At 44.9% G+C, this 16,780-nt stretch overlaps 1 protein-coding gene across 1 annotated transcript; it reads left to right on the forward strand.

The window, feature by feature from the left end:
• The first annotated feature begins 64 nt into the window (after positions 1-64).
• Positions 65-15,779, forward strand: LOC136653276 (vomeronasal type-2 receptor 26-like). The gene is made up of 7 exons (XM_066630186.1): positions 65-106; positions 3,760-3,944; positions 4,917-5,208; positions 6,410-7,138; positions 10,707-10,934; positions 14,139-14,265; positions 14,917-15,779. Exons 1-7 carry the CDS (start codon positions 65-67, stop codon positions 15,777-15,779), a joined length of 2,466 nt encoding a protein of 821 aa, XP_066486283.1.
• The last annotated feature ends 1,001 nt before the right edge of the window (positions 15,780-16,780 follow it).

A 16,780-nucleotide genomic window follows, 5' to 3' on the forward strand; every position in this document is an offset into this window, starting at 1 on the left:
CCCTGAGCCATCGCCCCCCGGAAGGCGTGTAGAGCCCGTAGCCCCCAGCCACCACAGTGTGGGCATGGCCGAGCAGTCCCGCCCCAGCCGCCGCTGCCGCCCGCAGGTGCGGAGGCAGCACGGGGAGCACAGCCGGCGAGCCCTACTCCGCAGCTGCCGTCTGTGAGGCGGGTGGAGGCCAAAGCCTCCAACCGCAGCGCTGGGCACACAGCTGGCCGGGCCCGCAGTTCCGGCCTGGAGAGGCTCCCTTTGCCCACTACCCCCTACGTGGGACCATCGGGGAAGACAAGAGTTTGGAAGCGCGACTCACGGCGCTCCAAGCCCTTTCGTAGGGCAGCCTCCCCCTCGTTCCGGAGGAAGCGACTGCTCGGGTTGCTTCCAGGAACAAACTGAGCTAGATCTAGCGCCTGCGCACTAGATCTAGCCAGCTGTCCCGCCCCCTCAGGCTAGCCAGCCAATCAGCTGGCAACAAGCCCTGCTGCCAGCTGATGGGGGCAGGCATGGCAATCTTTGCCAGCATGCCATACAGGCGCGCTAGCAGCCCTTATGATACAGCATGGAACCAATAACTTTTTATTTATTTAATTAAATTTGATTTTGTCATGGGGGGGCTACAAAATCTTCTTTGACCGCAGGTTGCAGATATATGCCTTAGTTATGCCACTGACTGGGGGGAGGCAGCAGAGCAAGTGGGTGGTGAGCTGCTGGGGGGACAAGGTGGTGCACCCAAAGAACAAAAGATGAATGTGTGACTATGGACTGAAATGGCTCATCATGTAAAGCGGTCGGTATAGGTGAAAGGAAGATGTACACTTGTTGAGAACAGTTTAAAAGATCAAAAACTTCCCTCAGTAAGCAGTAAAAGATTTTTCCTGCCAAAACCTATTTATGTGACTTAAGTGAGAACTTAAAGCCTCTGATTTTTATGAAAAAAGTTTTATTTCAGTGGGTTACAAGAGAATTTTTCCTGAGAAAATAAGGGTTAAATTTACAAATACTCCTTATAAGGAAAAGACAAAGGGGGTCAACATGACAGGAAAGGTTGAAGCAGGAAAGGAGACTGCCAGTGGATCTGAGTGAGAAATTTCCACCTTTAGAGCAGGTGTGGCCAACCCACGGCATGTAGAAACTTTCAAAGTGGCACTCACAGAGTCACCAGTCATGGCCATGCCAGGACACAGAGCACTATGGCCGCTAATGCACAGAGCTCCTCCCAGCTCAAAGCCAAGAAAGGGAGCAACAGAGGGCAGAACAAAGATAAGTTGCAGAGGCTCAGCAACTCATGAGGACACACAACACCACCTGAGCACGTATAGAGAGGGCCGAAATCAGGTGGCTGTGGCACATTCAAGATTATGTGCATAAAAAGTGGCATTTGGCCTGCTGGGGGTTGGCAACTCCCTCTTTACATGAAGAGGGTGGGTCCCCTTAGAGCAGGGGTCTCCAAACACCAGCCTGGGGGCCACATGTGGCATGCAGCAAGCCTCTTTCTGGCCCGCATCCAACCTCTTGTCCCCTGAAAGCCTCTGGCCCACTGAACTGAATATGACCAGAACTGTGCTCTGATTGTGTCTGGAGGGTGTTCTGAGGGCCAGAGAGGTTGAATGAATGAGCCCATTCATTTATTCACTCTTCTAAGATTCATCTCCAATTGATTTATTTAAATTTTGTATTTAAATTTTTTTTTGGCCTTTAACACCATGCCAGATATTTGATGCGGCCCTCTGGCCAAAAAGTTTGGAGACCCCTGCCTTAGAGGACAGAGGTGTGCAGAGGTGCAGCCTCTACAGAAGGAGCCTGTTCCCTCTGGGTCAGCACCGTAAACCACATATGCGACATTCGGAGCCGCTACTCTGCACTACACTGTTCCAGTGCCAGTGGAGGCCGGCCAGATGCCACCTGGCGATCCAGGTGAGCACCGGGTGGCGGAACGGTGAGTGGGGGTGTGGGGGAGGGATTTTGGAGCAGGGGAGTGCAGGAGAAGGCAGGGTGGGGAGACGAGTAGGGTGGGTGGGGGAGGATCAGCTCTGCTGGATTTAGGATCCCGCATCAGGGGACTTTACTCTGTGCTGGCTAAATGGCATTGCAGGGTTGAGTAGCCCCATTGTGGGGCATCCTTCCTTACCCGGAGGAAGCAGACAAATGTCCCCTTCCCCCAAGGAGATGCTGTGATCCACTATCAGCTGCCTGGCATCCACTGGATGCAACAGCAGCCATTTTTGCACCGCTGCAGCCCAGGGCTTTGGGCAGCATAGGATTGGGCTGCCGGTCAAGTCTGGGGCTGCCGGCAAGAGCAGTCAATCAGGGCAGTCTGAGAAAGCACAACAAGAGAGAGCCTGTCAGTGAGGGACGGTATATGAAAGAGGCATATCATTCTACTGACTTGGAGTCATCTTGGCCTGGCATCACTGAGGGAATTGGTATAAGAAGGCTATTTGAGTGACAAGAGAAGGGAGGGTTTATTCTGTGATTCAGCTAAAGCCTGTTTTTTGAGTGCTAACTTCTCTCCTCCAAGTTCCAGACATGTCCATTTCTGTGTTTGTGCACTTCAATAAATGTTTGAATATATACATCAGGTGTGGTGTCCATAGTTGCCTGCAGCCTTCTGTATCTCCCAACATCCCCAAAACTTTTGGTGAAACAAAGACTTTCAAAACACACCCTCCAAATCTACCCTATAGATAGATAGATAGATAGATAGATAGATAGATAGATAGATAGATAGATAGATAGATAGATAGATCGATCGATCGATCGATCGATCGATCGATCGATAGATCGATCTGAAACCAACACAAATGCACACAGTATAATGATCTTCTCCATAAAAGAGAATACTCATTTACATGTCCTGGGGGTGGTAGTGGTGGTTCAATTTGAATGTCCTATTAGAGAAGAGGAATGACAGAAACTCTCAAGGTGCAGGGTATGGTTTAATAAAGGCTTAAAATGCGTGTTTGTGAGCCTTTACCGCAGGCACAGCGCTGGAGATGGTTCTCCCCAAGTTATCTTTTTTCTGACCCTGTCAGTCACCCGAATCATTCCCCACCAAACCCTATGCTACATTATATCTGTCCAGGAGTATATTGATTCCTGATCCATTTCAAAATAGTGGTGATGTCCCTGAAACAGTGGTCTTGCCTTTGCATGCACCACCAGGTGGGTGGCTTGGCCTAGTGCATAGTACCCAGAAGCAATTTGGTGACTAAATTGCTTTTGTGGCCATTTGGACCCAGGGGTGGCATGACAGGGCACTTCACTGGCACAGCAGCAGAGGCCTTCACTCGGTGGGGGCTACAGCAGTACACCCATTCCCCCGAGGCATGGCATCCAGGGCAAACTGCCCCTGTCTGCTATGCTACTGTTCTGTGTGTGTGTGGGGGGCATGTTTTCATTTCAATTCTGCTTCAAGTATCATCTTGAACATCACAATACTCCAGAGACTTGATGCAGAAACCTGTCATTAGATCCAATTGCTGGGATTCATCCATCAGCTTGCCAAAAACAACATGCTGTTTCTTATGCAGTAGACAGGAGCAACAGGCCAGCTTGAAAGCTGCCATAAGACATCCTTGCAGCAGTCGGATATGGGGTGAGAAAACCTGGACAGGCAGAACTATATCACTCTGAGCAAATACTGCAAAGAGATTGAAAAATTTGTTAATGTTGCTTAAGAGAGGGGAAAAAAATGGTATCATCTGGACCATGATTAGCCCTGAGAATGCAAGGACACTGTTGATTCTGATATTATTTCTGCAGCTGCCTGAAATGGAAGGCCAGCCACACACTGCTTTGTGTGCCAGGATCGATCCCTCCCAGATCCCCTACGAGTATGACAAGGCAGGAGACGTCACCATTGGAGCCATTGTGACTCAGTTTGCTTGCTTATTGGATGAAATGTCTTTCACTGAAGATCCAAAGTTAATGATTCTCAATGAACTTTAGTAAGGAAACACTTCTCTTTCTTTCTAAACATACACTAGTCCAGGATAGCGGCACTGACAGTAGAGATGGGCGATCCAAGCAGTAATACCTTCAGAAACGTTCTGCAAGTACCTTGTCACATATTGAGGGTTATGATAGATCTAGAAGCTCTACCTTCTAAAAAAGCTTTTGCCCTCCACTTGTCCACTCTATATTCTATCTGTTCCCCCCTCGCATCACTGTATCATATCAGTCTTATCACTTCTTTGCAACTTCATTATCATCCTCCTCCTGTGTGCTTTTAGTGGACTTCCAGCCTCCTGTGTTTGAGGCCATATGGGACCACAGGTTCTTCCAATGAGGCCTCTCACCCACTCTCAATTGTGATATCAGTCACAAATGTTATAGTTCCTGATTAATATTTCTAACATTTTAATGAAATGGGTTATTTGCACACGGGGATGGTTGCATCTTGTGGGGGGGGGGGCGCCATCACAGACCTTTGCCTTGGACACGGGGCTAGGGAAGTCCACCACTGGCATGTGTTGCATCCTGTGATGGAGGGGGGGCACTCATGGAGGCCTCCTCATGGTAAGATAACATTTGTTCCCTACCAAAGGGGTGCATTGTGGCTGCATAAGTGCTGGAAAATTGGTTGGGATTGGACCAAAATACTAATAAAAACTCACAGTAAGTTCAACCACAATCAACTTACACATAGTTTAGGCTGACTTTGGTCCATACATTTTATTCAAAAACTCGGTGTACATTCTTTTCTTGCCAATTTGCTTAAAGAAAACTGCAAAAAATGTAGTCTTATTTGTCCATATGCCCAAATGTTTAGAAAATTGTGATATTTAACTTATTTGTTGAGTTTACAATTTCTGTTTTCTATAGATTTAAAGATATGGATATTTTAGTTTACAAAGCACTATGTCTACAAAGCACTCTCAAACAACTCTGCCTTACACATTGTTTAATTCTTCCTCTAGTGGAAAGCCAAAGCTCTATCAGCATGTCTTGTCCTTGGTATTTGCGGTGAAAGAGATCAATGATAACCATGAGATCTTACCCAATGTCAGTCTGGGTTTCCAAATCTATGACAGTTATATAAATGAAAGAATGACTTATCAGAACACCCTGAAACTGCTTTCCAACCAGAAAGGGGTAGTCCCCAACTTCCAATGTGATCAGCAAAGGAACCTGATATCTGTCATTGGAGGTCTTTACTCGGAAATGTCCCTTCAGATGGCAACTCTTTTGGGCATCTACAAGATTCCACAGGTAGAATGACTGTATGGGTTATGAGGCATTGCCAAATGAAACAAGGTTTATCATTATGTCTTTTCCCCCTTTTAGAATTCTGGGAAATGTTTAGGGGAAAAAAAGGGAAAAGTGTGCACTAAAATGTGCAATAAAAGGCACTAAAAACATTCTAAAGAGAAAGAAATTATTTTGTTTTTCCCTTCATTTCATGTAAGTGGTACAATGACTCATATTTTTTGAGCTCATTGAGAAAAAAAATCTGCAAGTGATTAAGATGTCTTTACATTTTGAAACAAACAACAACAAAAAAGATATTCTGCAATGCTGTATCTCTAAAAAGGATAGTACAAGCTCAACTTTTTTTTTTTTTTCCAAAGCAGGTGTATATAAGTTAAAACCCAGTCACAGGGTTGTTTTTTTGCACACTTCTTCTCAGGGAGATTGCCTCTATTGATGCAGCTGTATCATGTAAAACTGGTGAGAGGGCATAAAACATATTATACATAAATTTATATACATAAACATAAATACATAAATTTATATACAAATTTGTATATTTTATATACAAATATATAAAAAAATATATATTTTTCTAATATAATATGAGCTCATCACATCCATGGGCACATTTAGAGTAGAAGACAATATTTAGTGGATATCTGCCCTTTAGCCCAAATCAAGCAGAAATTATCTACTGTCCTAGGAGGAAGTGAAAACATACACATTTTCTTATAGCAGTGTTTCTCAAACTGTAGGTCGGGACCCACTAGGTGGGTCATGAGCCAATTTCAGGTGGGTCCCCATTCATTTCAATATTTTATTTTAAATATATTAGACTTGATGCTACCATGGTATGTGACTGCATTTGGGGAAATGTCACAGATCTGTACTTTGAACAGGCTAATGCAGTAGTATTCAAACTGGGGGGTCACGCAGGGCTCCCCGCACACCCGGCGGACTGCAAGTGCACCAAGCCCCTGCAGCCCCCCTGTGTGGCGTGATCCTGGTGATCGTGCCACTGCCTCCTCCCTGCCTCCTGGCTACCCCCATCCCTTAAGAGGGAAGGGGCCAAGACCCTCAGGCTAATTAGAGAACCACTGTCTTATAGAATCAAATTTTTCCTTGGAGTCTCAAAGCAGCATATATTTGGAAGGGATCCTAACAATTTATTAGTAATCCTAGCCCTTGCTGTAATCTTCTTCTTCTTCTTCAAACTTAGATTGCATACTGTGTATTAGCTCCAGTGATGAATGTCAAAATTCATCTACCTTCCTTCTACCGGATGATCCCCAACGAAGAACATCAGTACAGAGGGATTGTCCATTTACTTCTGCATTTCCAGTGGACGTGGGTTGGACTCATAACAGCTGATGATGAGAATGGGGAAAAGTTTGTCCAGACCCTGATGTCAAAGCTTTCTCAGAATGGAATCTGTACAGCCTTCAGTGAAAAAACACCAGCAATCGCTCGAGCTATAGAAACATTGACTTCATTGGAATCCCTACGGGCCAAGGCTATTTCAATACTGAGTTCTGACACCAAAGTATATGTTGTAAATGCAAGTCATCATACCACAATATGTTTGACATGGTTGATCTACCTGCATTCCATATTTGAAGGTGATACCAAGTTTTCCATTGGGAAAGTGTGGCTAATGACAGCCCAGTGGAATTTTGCAGCAGATGCACTGCACAGGGCTTATGACATACAAACCTTTGATGGCACTTTGTCTTTTGCAATTCACTCCAAAGAAGTTCTGGGTTTTACACAGTTCCTCCAGAGCTTACACCCTCACTCTTCCAAAGGAGATGGCTTTCTCAGGATCTTCTGGGAACAGGCATTCAACTGCGTGTTTTCTGACTTTTATGAAATTGAAGGGAGAACTGATGCATGCACTGGGCAAGAAAAGCTGGAAAGTCTTCCAGGGACTCTTTTTGAAATGAATATGGTGGGTCAAAGCTACAGCATCTACAATGCAATCTATGCCACAGCACATGCTTTACATAAGTTGCACACAGCCAAGTCAAAGCTCAGTGCAAGGATTGAGAGGAGTAGATGGCATCCTCTGCATGTACAAGCTTGGAAGGTAATGTTTCACATTCAGAACAATTCTCTTCTTATGACTAGATGATGGAAGTAATTGCACAGCAGACTCAGAAGTAGACACAAAACACAATACTTTTTCTCGCCCTGTAGCCAAGTATCTATAGCAGCCATTTTGAACCCTTTTCATCTCACGGCACACTGACAAGCCACTAAAATTGTCAAGACACACCATCAGGTTTTTGTCAGTTGACAAGGCACACCATGCTGCCTGTGGGGGGCTCACTTCCCCACTGGCCCTACTAATATATCACCTTCCCCCCAAATTCCTGTGGAACACCTGTGGACCACTCGTGGCACACCAATGTGCCATGGCACTGTGCTTGAAAATGGCTGATCTACAGTAATAAAAAGTGATATCATCTTGATTGGGACTCTGGTTTAATGAGACTTTCACATTCCAGCTTTGCTTTATGTTGGTGCCTCAATCTGATTTTCCATAACAAAAAAAAAAAACAAGAAAACACAAAAACTTTTCATACTTTAACTATCCCATACCCCCCCCCCCCCGGTGGTGCAGCTGCACCAAAAAATGGGCATGTTGTATCCAGTGGGAGGGGGACAGATTGTGAAGGAAACAGATCAGGGAGATGACAAGGAGGGACAGGGTTGTAATCATGGGGGACTTCAATTATCCTCATATAGACTGGGTCAATTTGTGTTCTGGTCATGAAAAGGAGACTGGATTCCTTGACATGCTAAATTACTGTGCCTTAGAGCAGCTATTTATGGAGCCCACCAGAGGACAGGTGACTCTGGATTTAATATTGTGTGGTACTCAGGACCTGGTTAGAAATGTCAATGTTGCTGAGCCATTGGGGAACAGTGATCATGCTGCGATCCATTTCGACAAGCACATCGGGGGAAGAATACCAGGCAAATCTCTCACAAAAACCCTTGACTTCCAACGGGCGGACTTCCCTCAAATGAGGAGGCTGGTTAGAAGGAGGTTGAAAGGGAAGGTAAAAAAAGTCCATTCTCTCCAGAGCACATGGAGGCTGCTTAAAACAACAGTAATAGAGGCCCAGCAGAGGTGTATACCACAAAGAAAGAAGGGCTCCACTAAATCCAGGAGGGTGCCCGCATGGCTAATGAGCCAAGTTAGAGAGGCTGTAAAGGGCAAGGAAGCTTCCTTCCATAAATGTAAGTCTTGCCCTAATGAGGAGAATAAAAAGGAACATAAACTGTGGCAAAAGAAATGTAAGAAGGTGATACGGGAGGCCAAGAGAGACTATGAGGAACGCATGGCCAGCAACATTAAGGGGAATAATAAAAGCTTCTTCAAATATGTTAGAAGCAGGAAACCCGCCAGAGAAGCGGTTGGCCCTCTGGATGGTGAGGGAGGGAAAGGGGAGATAAAAGGAGACTTAGAGATGGCAGAGAAATTAAATGAGTTCTTTGCATCTGTCTTCATGGCAGAAGACCTCGGGCAGATACCGCTGCCCGAACGGCCCCTCCTGACCAAGGAATTAAGTCAGATAGAGGTTAAAAGAGAAGATGTTTCAGACCTCATTGATAAATTAAAAATCAATAAGTCACTGGCCCTGATGGCATCCACCCAAGAGTTATTAAGGAATTGAAGAATGAAGTTGCTGATCCCTTGACTAAAATATGCAACTTGTCCCTCAAAACAGCCATGGTGCCAGAAGTTTGGAGGATAGCAAATGTCATGCCTTTCTTTAAAAAGGGAAAGAGGGGGGACCCGGGAAACTATAGGCCGGTCAGCCTAACATCTATACTAGGTAAGATGGTGGAATGCCTCATCAAAAATAGAATCTCAAAACACATAGATGAACAGGCCTTGCTGAGGGAGAATCAGCATGGCTTCTGTAAGGGTAAGTCTTGCCTCACAAACCTTTTAGAATTCTTTGAAAAGGTCAACAGGCATGTGGATGCGGGAGAACTCATAGACATTATATATCTGGACTTTCAGAAGGCGTTTGACATGGTCCCTCACCAAAGGCTACTGAAAATACTCCACAGTCAGGAAATTAGAGGACAGGTCCTCTCATGGATTGAGAACTGGTTGAAGACCAGGAAACAGAGAGTGGGTGTCAATGGGCAATTTTCACAATGGAGAGAAGTGAAAAGCGGTGTGCCCCAAGGATCTGTCCTGGGACCGGTGCTTTTCAACCTCTTCATAAATAACCTGGAGACAGGGGTGAGCAGTGAGGTGGCTAAGTTTGCAGACGACACCAAACTTTTCCGAGTGGTGAAGACCAGAAGTGATTGTGAGGAGCTCCAGAGGGATCTCTCCAGACTGGCAGAATGGGCAGCAAAATGGCAGATGCGCTTCAATGTCAGTAAGTGTAAGGTCATGCAGATTGGGGCAAAAAATCAAAACTTTAGATATAAGCTGATGGATTCTGAGCTGTGTGTGACAGATCAGGAGAGAGATCTTGGGATGGTGGTGGACAGGTCAATGAAAGTGTCGACCCAATGTGCAGCGGCAGTGAAGAAGGCCAATTTTATGCTTGGGCTCATTACAAAAGGTATTGAAAATAAAACGGCTAATAATAAATAATAATAATAAAACTTTATTTTTATCCCACCTTTATATTATAATATTATAATGCTGTTGGACAAATCGATGGTAAGGCCACACCTGGAGTATTGTGTCCAGTTCTGGTCGCCGCATCTCAAAAAAGACATAGTGGAAATGGAAAAGGTGCCAAAGAGAGCGACTAAGATGATTACGGGGCTGGGGCACCTTCCTTATGAGGAAAGGCTATGGAGTTTGGGCCTCTTCAGCTTAGAAAAGAGGCGCCTGAGGGGGTACATGATTGAGACATACAAAATTATGCAGGGGATGGACAGAGTGCATAGAGAGATGATCTTTACACTCTCACATAACACCAAAACCAGGGGACAGCCACTAAAATTGAGTGTTGGGAGAGTTAGAACAGAAAAAAGAAAATATTTTTTTACTCAGCTTGTGGCTTGTCTGTGGAACTCCTTGCCACAGGATGTGGTGCTGGCGTCTAGCCTAGAAGGCTTTAAAAGGGGATTGGACAAGTTTCTGGAGGAAATATCCATTACGGGGTACAAGCCATGATGTGTATGCGCAACCTCCTGATTTTAGAAATGGGTTATGTCAGAATGCCAGATGCAAGGGAGGGCACCAGGATGAGGTCTCTTGTTATCTGGTGTGCTCCCTAGGGCATTTGGTGGGCCACTGTGAGATACAGGAAGCTGGACTAGATGAGCCTATGGCCTGTTCCAGTGGGGCTATTCTTATGTTTTTATGAAGTGAGTGAAAGGGTTTTTTAATCCCCTTACATCTTCATGAGCCTCCTGTTCTGCAATGAGTTCCTCAGACCTGTGCTATCTCATGTCCAAGGACAGAAAGGGCAAGGAGGCTGCAGAAAGGGGGATTGATTTATAAAATGAGTGTTTTGCTTATTTCAATTCAGCTTCACGCTTTCCTGAGAAGCATCTCATTTAACAACAGTGCTGGGGACACTGTCCTCTTTAATGAGAATGGGGAATTAGCTGCGGGATACGATATCATCAACTGGGTGACTTTCCCAAACCAAAGCTTCTCAAAAGTGAAAATAGGATGGATGGATCCGCAGGCTCCACAAGGCAAAGAATTTGCCATTAATGAGGAGGGCGTCACGTGGCATCATATGTTTAACCAGGTGAGATTCACTAGTAAGTATGTAATATAAATCTAAATGGGAAAATGCTTCATTGCTGACCCTTGATAATCCTTCCCATCTACTAGCATCTTTTTTTTTTTTAATGGAGCGATCCTATAATTTTGAACATGACCAGAAGAAGAGATGTTCAACGAAACAATGGAAAAGATCCAGTTTTAAGTACTGAGGCAAACATTTTCTGAAAGACTTCTTTGAAATCTAATGTTAACCCCTCTGTGCTTTCTCAGAAGCTAAGTTCTTGTCCAGTTTTGAGTTTACAAAACCATTCAAGAGTTGAACCTTAAGAACATAAGAACATAAGAACAGCCCCACTGGATCAGGCCATAGGCCCATCTAGTCCAGCTTCCTGTATCTCACAGCGGCCCACCAAATGCCCCAGGGAGCACACCAGATAACAAGAGACCTCATCCTGGTGCCCTCCCCTACATCTGGCATTCTGACTTAACCCATTCCTAAAATCAGGAGGTTGCGCATACACATCATGGCTTGTACCCCATAATGGATTTTTCCTCCAGAAACTCGTCCAATCCCCTTTTAAAGGCGTCTAGGCTAGACGTCAGCACCACATCCTGTGGCAAGGAGTTCCACAGACCGACCACGCGCTGAGTAAAGAAATATTTTCTTTTGTCTGTCCTAACCCGCCCAACACTCAATTTTAGTGGATGTCCCCTGGTTCTGGTATTATGTGAGAGTGTAAAGAGCATCTCCCTATCCACTCTGTCCATCCCCTGCATAATTTTGTATGTCTCAATCATGTCCCCCCTCAAGCGTCTCTTTTCTAGGCTGAAGAGGCCCAAACGCCGTAGCCTTTCCTCATAAGGAAGGTGCCCCAGCCCCGAAATCATCTTAGTCGCTCTCTTTTGCACCTTTTCCATTTCCACTATGTCTTTTTTGAGATGCGGCGACCAGAACTGGACACAATACTCCAGGTGTGGCCTTACCATAGATTTGTACAACGGCATTATAATACTAACCGTTTTGTTCTCAATACCCTTCCTAATGATCCCAAGCATAGAATTGGCCTTCTTCACTGCCGCCGCACATTGGGTCGACACTTTCATCGACCTGTCCACCACCACCCCAAGATCTCTCTCCTGATCTGTCACAGACAGCTCAGAACCCATCAGCCTATATCTAAAGTTTTGATTTTTTGCCCCAATGTGCATGACTTTACACTTACTGACATTGAAGCGCATCTGCCATTTTGCTGCCCATTCTGCCAGTCTGGAGAGATCCTTCTGGAGCTCCTCACAATCACTTCTGGTCTTTACCACTCGGAAAAGTTTGGTGTCATCTGCAAACTTAGCCACTTCACTGCTCAACCCTGTCTCCAGGTCATTTATGAAGAGGTTGAAAAGCACCGGTCCCAGGACAGATCCTTGGGGCACACCGCTTTTCACCTCTCTCCATTGTGAAAATTGCCCATTGACACCCACTCTCTGCTTCCTGGCCTCCAACCAGTTCTCAATCCAGGAGAGGACCTGTCCTCTAATTCCCTGACTGTGGAGTTTTTTCAGTAGCCTTTGGTGAGGGACAGTGTCAAACGCCTTCTGAAAGTCCAGATATATAATGTCCACGGGTTCTCCCGCATCCACATGCCTGTTGACCTTTTCAAAGAATTCTATAAGGTTTGTGAGGCAAGACTTACCCTTACAGAAGCCATGCTGACTCTCCCTCAGCAAGGCCTGTTCGTCTATGTGTTTTGAGATCCTATCTTTGATGAGGCATTCCACCATCTTACCCGGTATAGATGTTAGGCTGACCGGCCTATAGTTTCCCGGGTCCCCCCTCTTTCCCTTTTTAAAAATAGGCGTGACATTTGCTATCCTCCAATCTTCTGGTACCGTGGCCGTTTTGAGGGACAAGTTGCATACCTTAGTCAAGAGATCTGCAACTTCATTCTTCAATTCCTTAATAACCCTTGGGTGTATGCCATCAGGGCCCGGTGACTTATTGATCTTTAATTTATCAATGAGGTCTGAAACATCTTCTCTTTTAACCTCTATCTGACTTAACTCCTCGGTTAGGAGGGGCCGTTCGGGCAGCGGTATCTGCCCGAGGTCTTCTGCCGTGAAGACAGATGCAAAGAACTCATTTAATTTCTCTGCCATCTCTAAGTCTCCTTTTATCTCCCCTTTCCCTCCCTCACCATCCAGAGGGCCAACCGCTTCTCTGGCGGGTTTCCTGCTTCTAACATATTTGAAGAAGCTTTTATTATTCCCCTTAATGTTGCTGGCCATGCGTTCCTCATAGTCTCGCTTGGCCTCCCCTATCACCTTCTTACATTTCTTTTGCCACAGTTTATGTTCCTTTTTATTCTCTTCATTAGGGCAAGACTTCCATTTACGGAAGGAAGCTTCCTTGCCCTTCACAGCCTCTCTAACTTGGCTGGTTAGCCATGCGGGCACTCTCCTGGATTTAGTGGAACCCTTCTTTCTTTGCGGTATACACCTCTGCTGGGCCTCTATTACTGTTGTTTTAAGCAGCCTCCATGCACTCTGGAGAGACTGGACTCTTTTTACCTTCCCTTTCAACCTCCTTCTAACCAGCCTCCTCATTTGAGGGAAGTCCGCCCGTCGGAAGTCAAGGGTTTTTGTGAGAGATTTGCCTGGTATTCTTCCCCCAACGTGCACGTCAAAACGGATCGCAGCATGATCACTGTTCCCCAATGGGAACCTTCCCTTCAGTTAATAACCCTCACATCTCTAGTGCAATGGAAACTTGGTATTTTCAATAATAATAATAATAATAATAATAATAATAATAATAATAATAATAATAATAATAATATTAATAATACAGGTATTTATATACCGCCTTTCTTGGTCCTCAGATTTCTCCTCAGACTTTATTCAAGGCGGTTTATGTAGGCAGGCTATTTAAATCCCCACATGGATTTTTACAATTGAAAGAAGGTTCTATCTTTCAAGAACTACAACATTCAGATGTTTCTTTCTGATCTGATTTCACATTCTGGCCTCCATCCTCCCACGCTCAGAGCAGAAAGAATAACTGGGCTCAGCTTGTCAGCTGCTTCAAGGTCGCACGGTGCCGGTGGCCTCAAACTGGCGATCTGCGGATGTTATCTTCAGGCAAATGGAGGCTCTACCCTCTAGACCAGACCTCCTGCCATAAGCTTTTAATGGTATGAAAGCCATCCATTTTCTCCTCTCTTATGACTAGGCATTGCCCCTTGCCGTGTGCAATGACAACTGCCATCCAGGTTACCACAGGAAAACGAAGGAGGGACAGCCATTTTGTTGCTATGACTGTGTGAAATGTGCAGATGGGAAGATTTCAGATCTGAAGGGTAGGAGACGTACATTTTCTTGAGACAATCTAAAAGCTGGCAAAATGTTTGAACTGAATGGGACCTGCTTCTAATTATCCATGCCATGGATTGTCCTGTAAGACTAGGATTCCTTCATAGGAAGCAGAGCAGCATTTCAGAGCCAAGACCCCCTGGAGTCCCAATGAAAGCTTTGGTAAAATATAGGTCAGAGCATGGTAGTCGGGTCTTCTTCAGGATTTAAAAGAGCATTAAAAAAATGAAATAATTCAACTATGTGCATAGCTACACTTCATTCAAGATATTCAGGTGTATGTATTTTGCCAAACAAATAAGAAGCACAAAGAAAAAATGAGTGTGGAAGGGGCTGAACATGCACATTGATGATGGGGACGTCACTTTGCATCTGCAGCCCGATTGATGTCTACCTGCCTGCTACAAAATACACTCGCCCACTTTTCTGGGACTTTTTTCCACCTGGAAATACCAATTGCAGTGATCAGGGAGTTGATCTCTACTGAAGTGGGACAGCAGGTTCTTGCTGTGATACGAAGGGACATTAGGTGGTTTCAGGGGAGAATTCTAGGCACTAGACACACATATAATTCACGGGACACAAAAGATTTTTGAAAGAATATTTTTTTTAAATGACTTATCTGTTTTATTTTTCAGACATGGATGACTGCTTTAAATGCCCAGAAGATCAATTTTCAGACAAGAACCAAGATCAATGCCTTCCCAAACGGATCAACTTCCTCTCTTTCTCAGAAACATTGGGAATGACTCTACTTTTCACAAGTCTCTCTTTTTCTCTGGTCACAGTTTTGGTGCTGGCTATTTTCATCAAGAACAAGAATACTCCCATCGTCAAAGCCAACAATCGGGACCTCACCTACTCTCTCCTTGTCTCCCTATTACTTTGCTTTCTCTGCTCCTTGCTATTTATTGGTCAGCCTCAGACAGTTGTGTGTTATTTACGTCAAACATCTTTTGGTGTCGTCTTCTCAGTGGCTGTTTCTTGTGTCTTAGCAAAAACCATCACTGTAGTTCTGGCTTTCATGGCCACCAAGCCAGGATCCAGGATGAGAAAATGGGTGGGGAAAAGATTGGCCACCTCTATTGTCCTTTCCTGTTCCATGATTCAAGCCAGTATTTGTGCTGTTTGGCTATGTACTGCTCCTCCATTCCCAGATTTGGACATGCACTCCCTGACTGAAGAGATCATAGCGGAATGCAATGAGGGATCACTCACCATGTTTTATTGTGTTCTGGGTTATATGGGAATTCTGGCTACTGTCAGCTTTACTGTGGCTTTCCTGGCCAGGAAATTGCCTGACAGTTTCAATGAAGCCAAATTCATCACTTTCAGCATGTTGGTTTTTTGCAGCGTCTGGTTCTCATTTGTTCCATCTTATCTGAGCACCAAGGGCAAATCTGTTGTGGCCGTGGAGATCTTCTCCATTTTGTCTTCTAGTGCTGGATTACTGGTATTTATTTTTTCCCCCAAATGCTACATTATTATCCTGAGACCTTAGCTGAACCACAAAGAGCAGCTGATTCGGAAAAAGTAGTAGAATCTGAGCATTTCCATTGCTCGCTTTGTTCCCTTTTCTAAATAGTAATCATTAACTGGAGGAAAAATTTTGACAGCATATTCATGGGCACTTCCTTCTTTCACAGTTCATTCATTCATTGTTAACTTTTCCCATTGTTAACTTACAGTTCTTTGTTTCCTTTGGCTAATTAATGTATCTCCAGTATCCGTATCATCTTAAGAATAGTTCCAGCCTCTTAAGACTGGTTCTTATCTCCAGTATGACTTTTGTTTACCTCATGGTGCACACCAGGGCATTAATCCTAAACCATTTCCTACACTATCCCTGCCACATGGGAGAGCTAGCCTGGTAATTAGCACCCCCTCACCCATCACCCCAACAAGGAATGTAGGGCCCACTCCAAATCTCCCAGTAAAAAAAATGTGCTACCCATTTCTGACAAGTGCAACTGTCATTTATGAATACCCAGGCTGTGAAAACATGAGGGCTGAATATGTGAGATTCACCACACCTATAGCCACAGCTGTCCTCCACAGGCCTCTCTTAACTTTCTTCCTATCTGTTTCTTTCTGCTCCCCCCCCCCCCGCTACTGTAACCCCATGCTAGACAATGCAATCCATCTGGATGCACATATAAGGAATCTGGTTCCTCAAATACACACAGATTGCCAGGACTGGCCACTGGGTAGAACATTCCAATTGTTTCATTGACAAAGTGTTGGGTCATTTTCTTACCATTGGCTGTGAAGCACAGAGTCTATATTAGCCATGATAGTGCAGACAGCGTCAGTCATAGAGCTGACCCAAGGTACATTCATGCGGCAGTTGGGTAATGGTGTGCTTAGAGCATGGTTGTGCAACCAGGTGGTGGCCCACACCAGTTCATGGGTTTCTGAGGCCTCCAACCTATGGACTTTCTGTCCCATTGGAACTTGCATCCCAACCCTGCAGCATGCTTTACAGTCATTGCAGATGGCAAC

Source organism: Tiliqua scincoides, chromosome 5 (genome assembly GCF_035046505.1).
Source record: "Tiliqua scincoides isolate rTilSci1 chromosome 5, rTilSci1.hap2, whole genome shotgun sequence".
In the NCBI taxonomy this organism is placed as follows: domain Eukaryota; kingdom Metazoa; phylum Chordata; class Lepidosauria; order Squamata; family Scincidae; genus Tiliqua; species Tiliqua scincoides.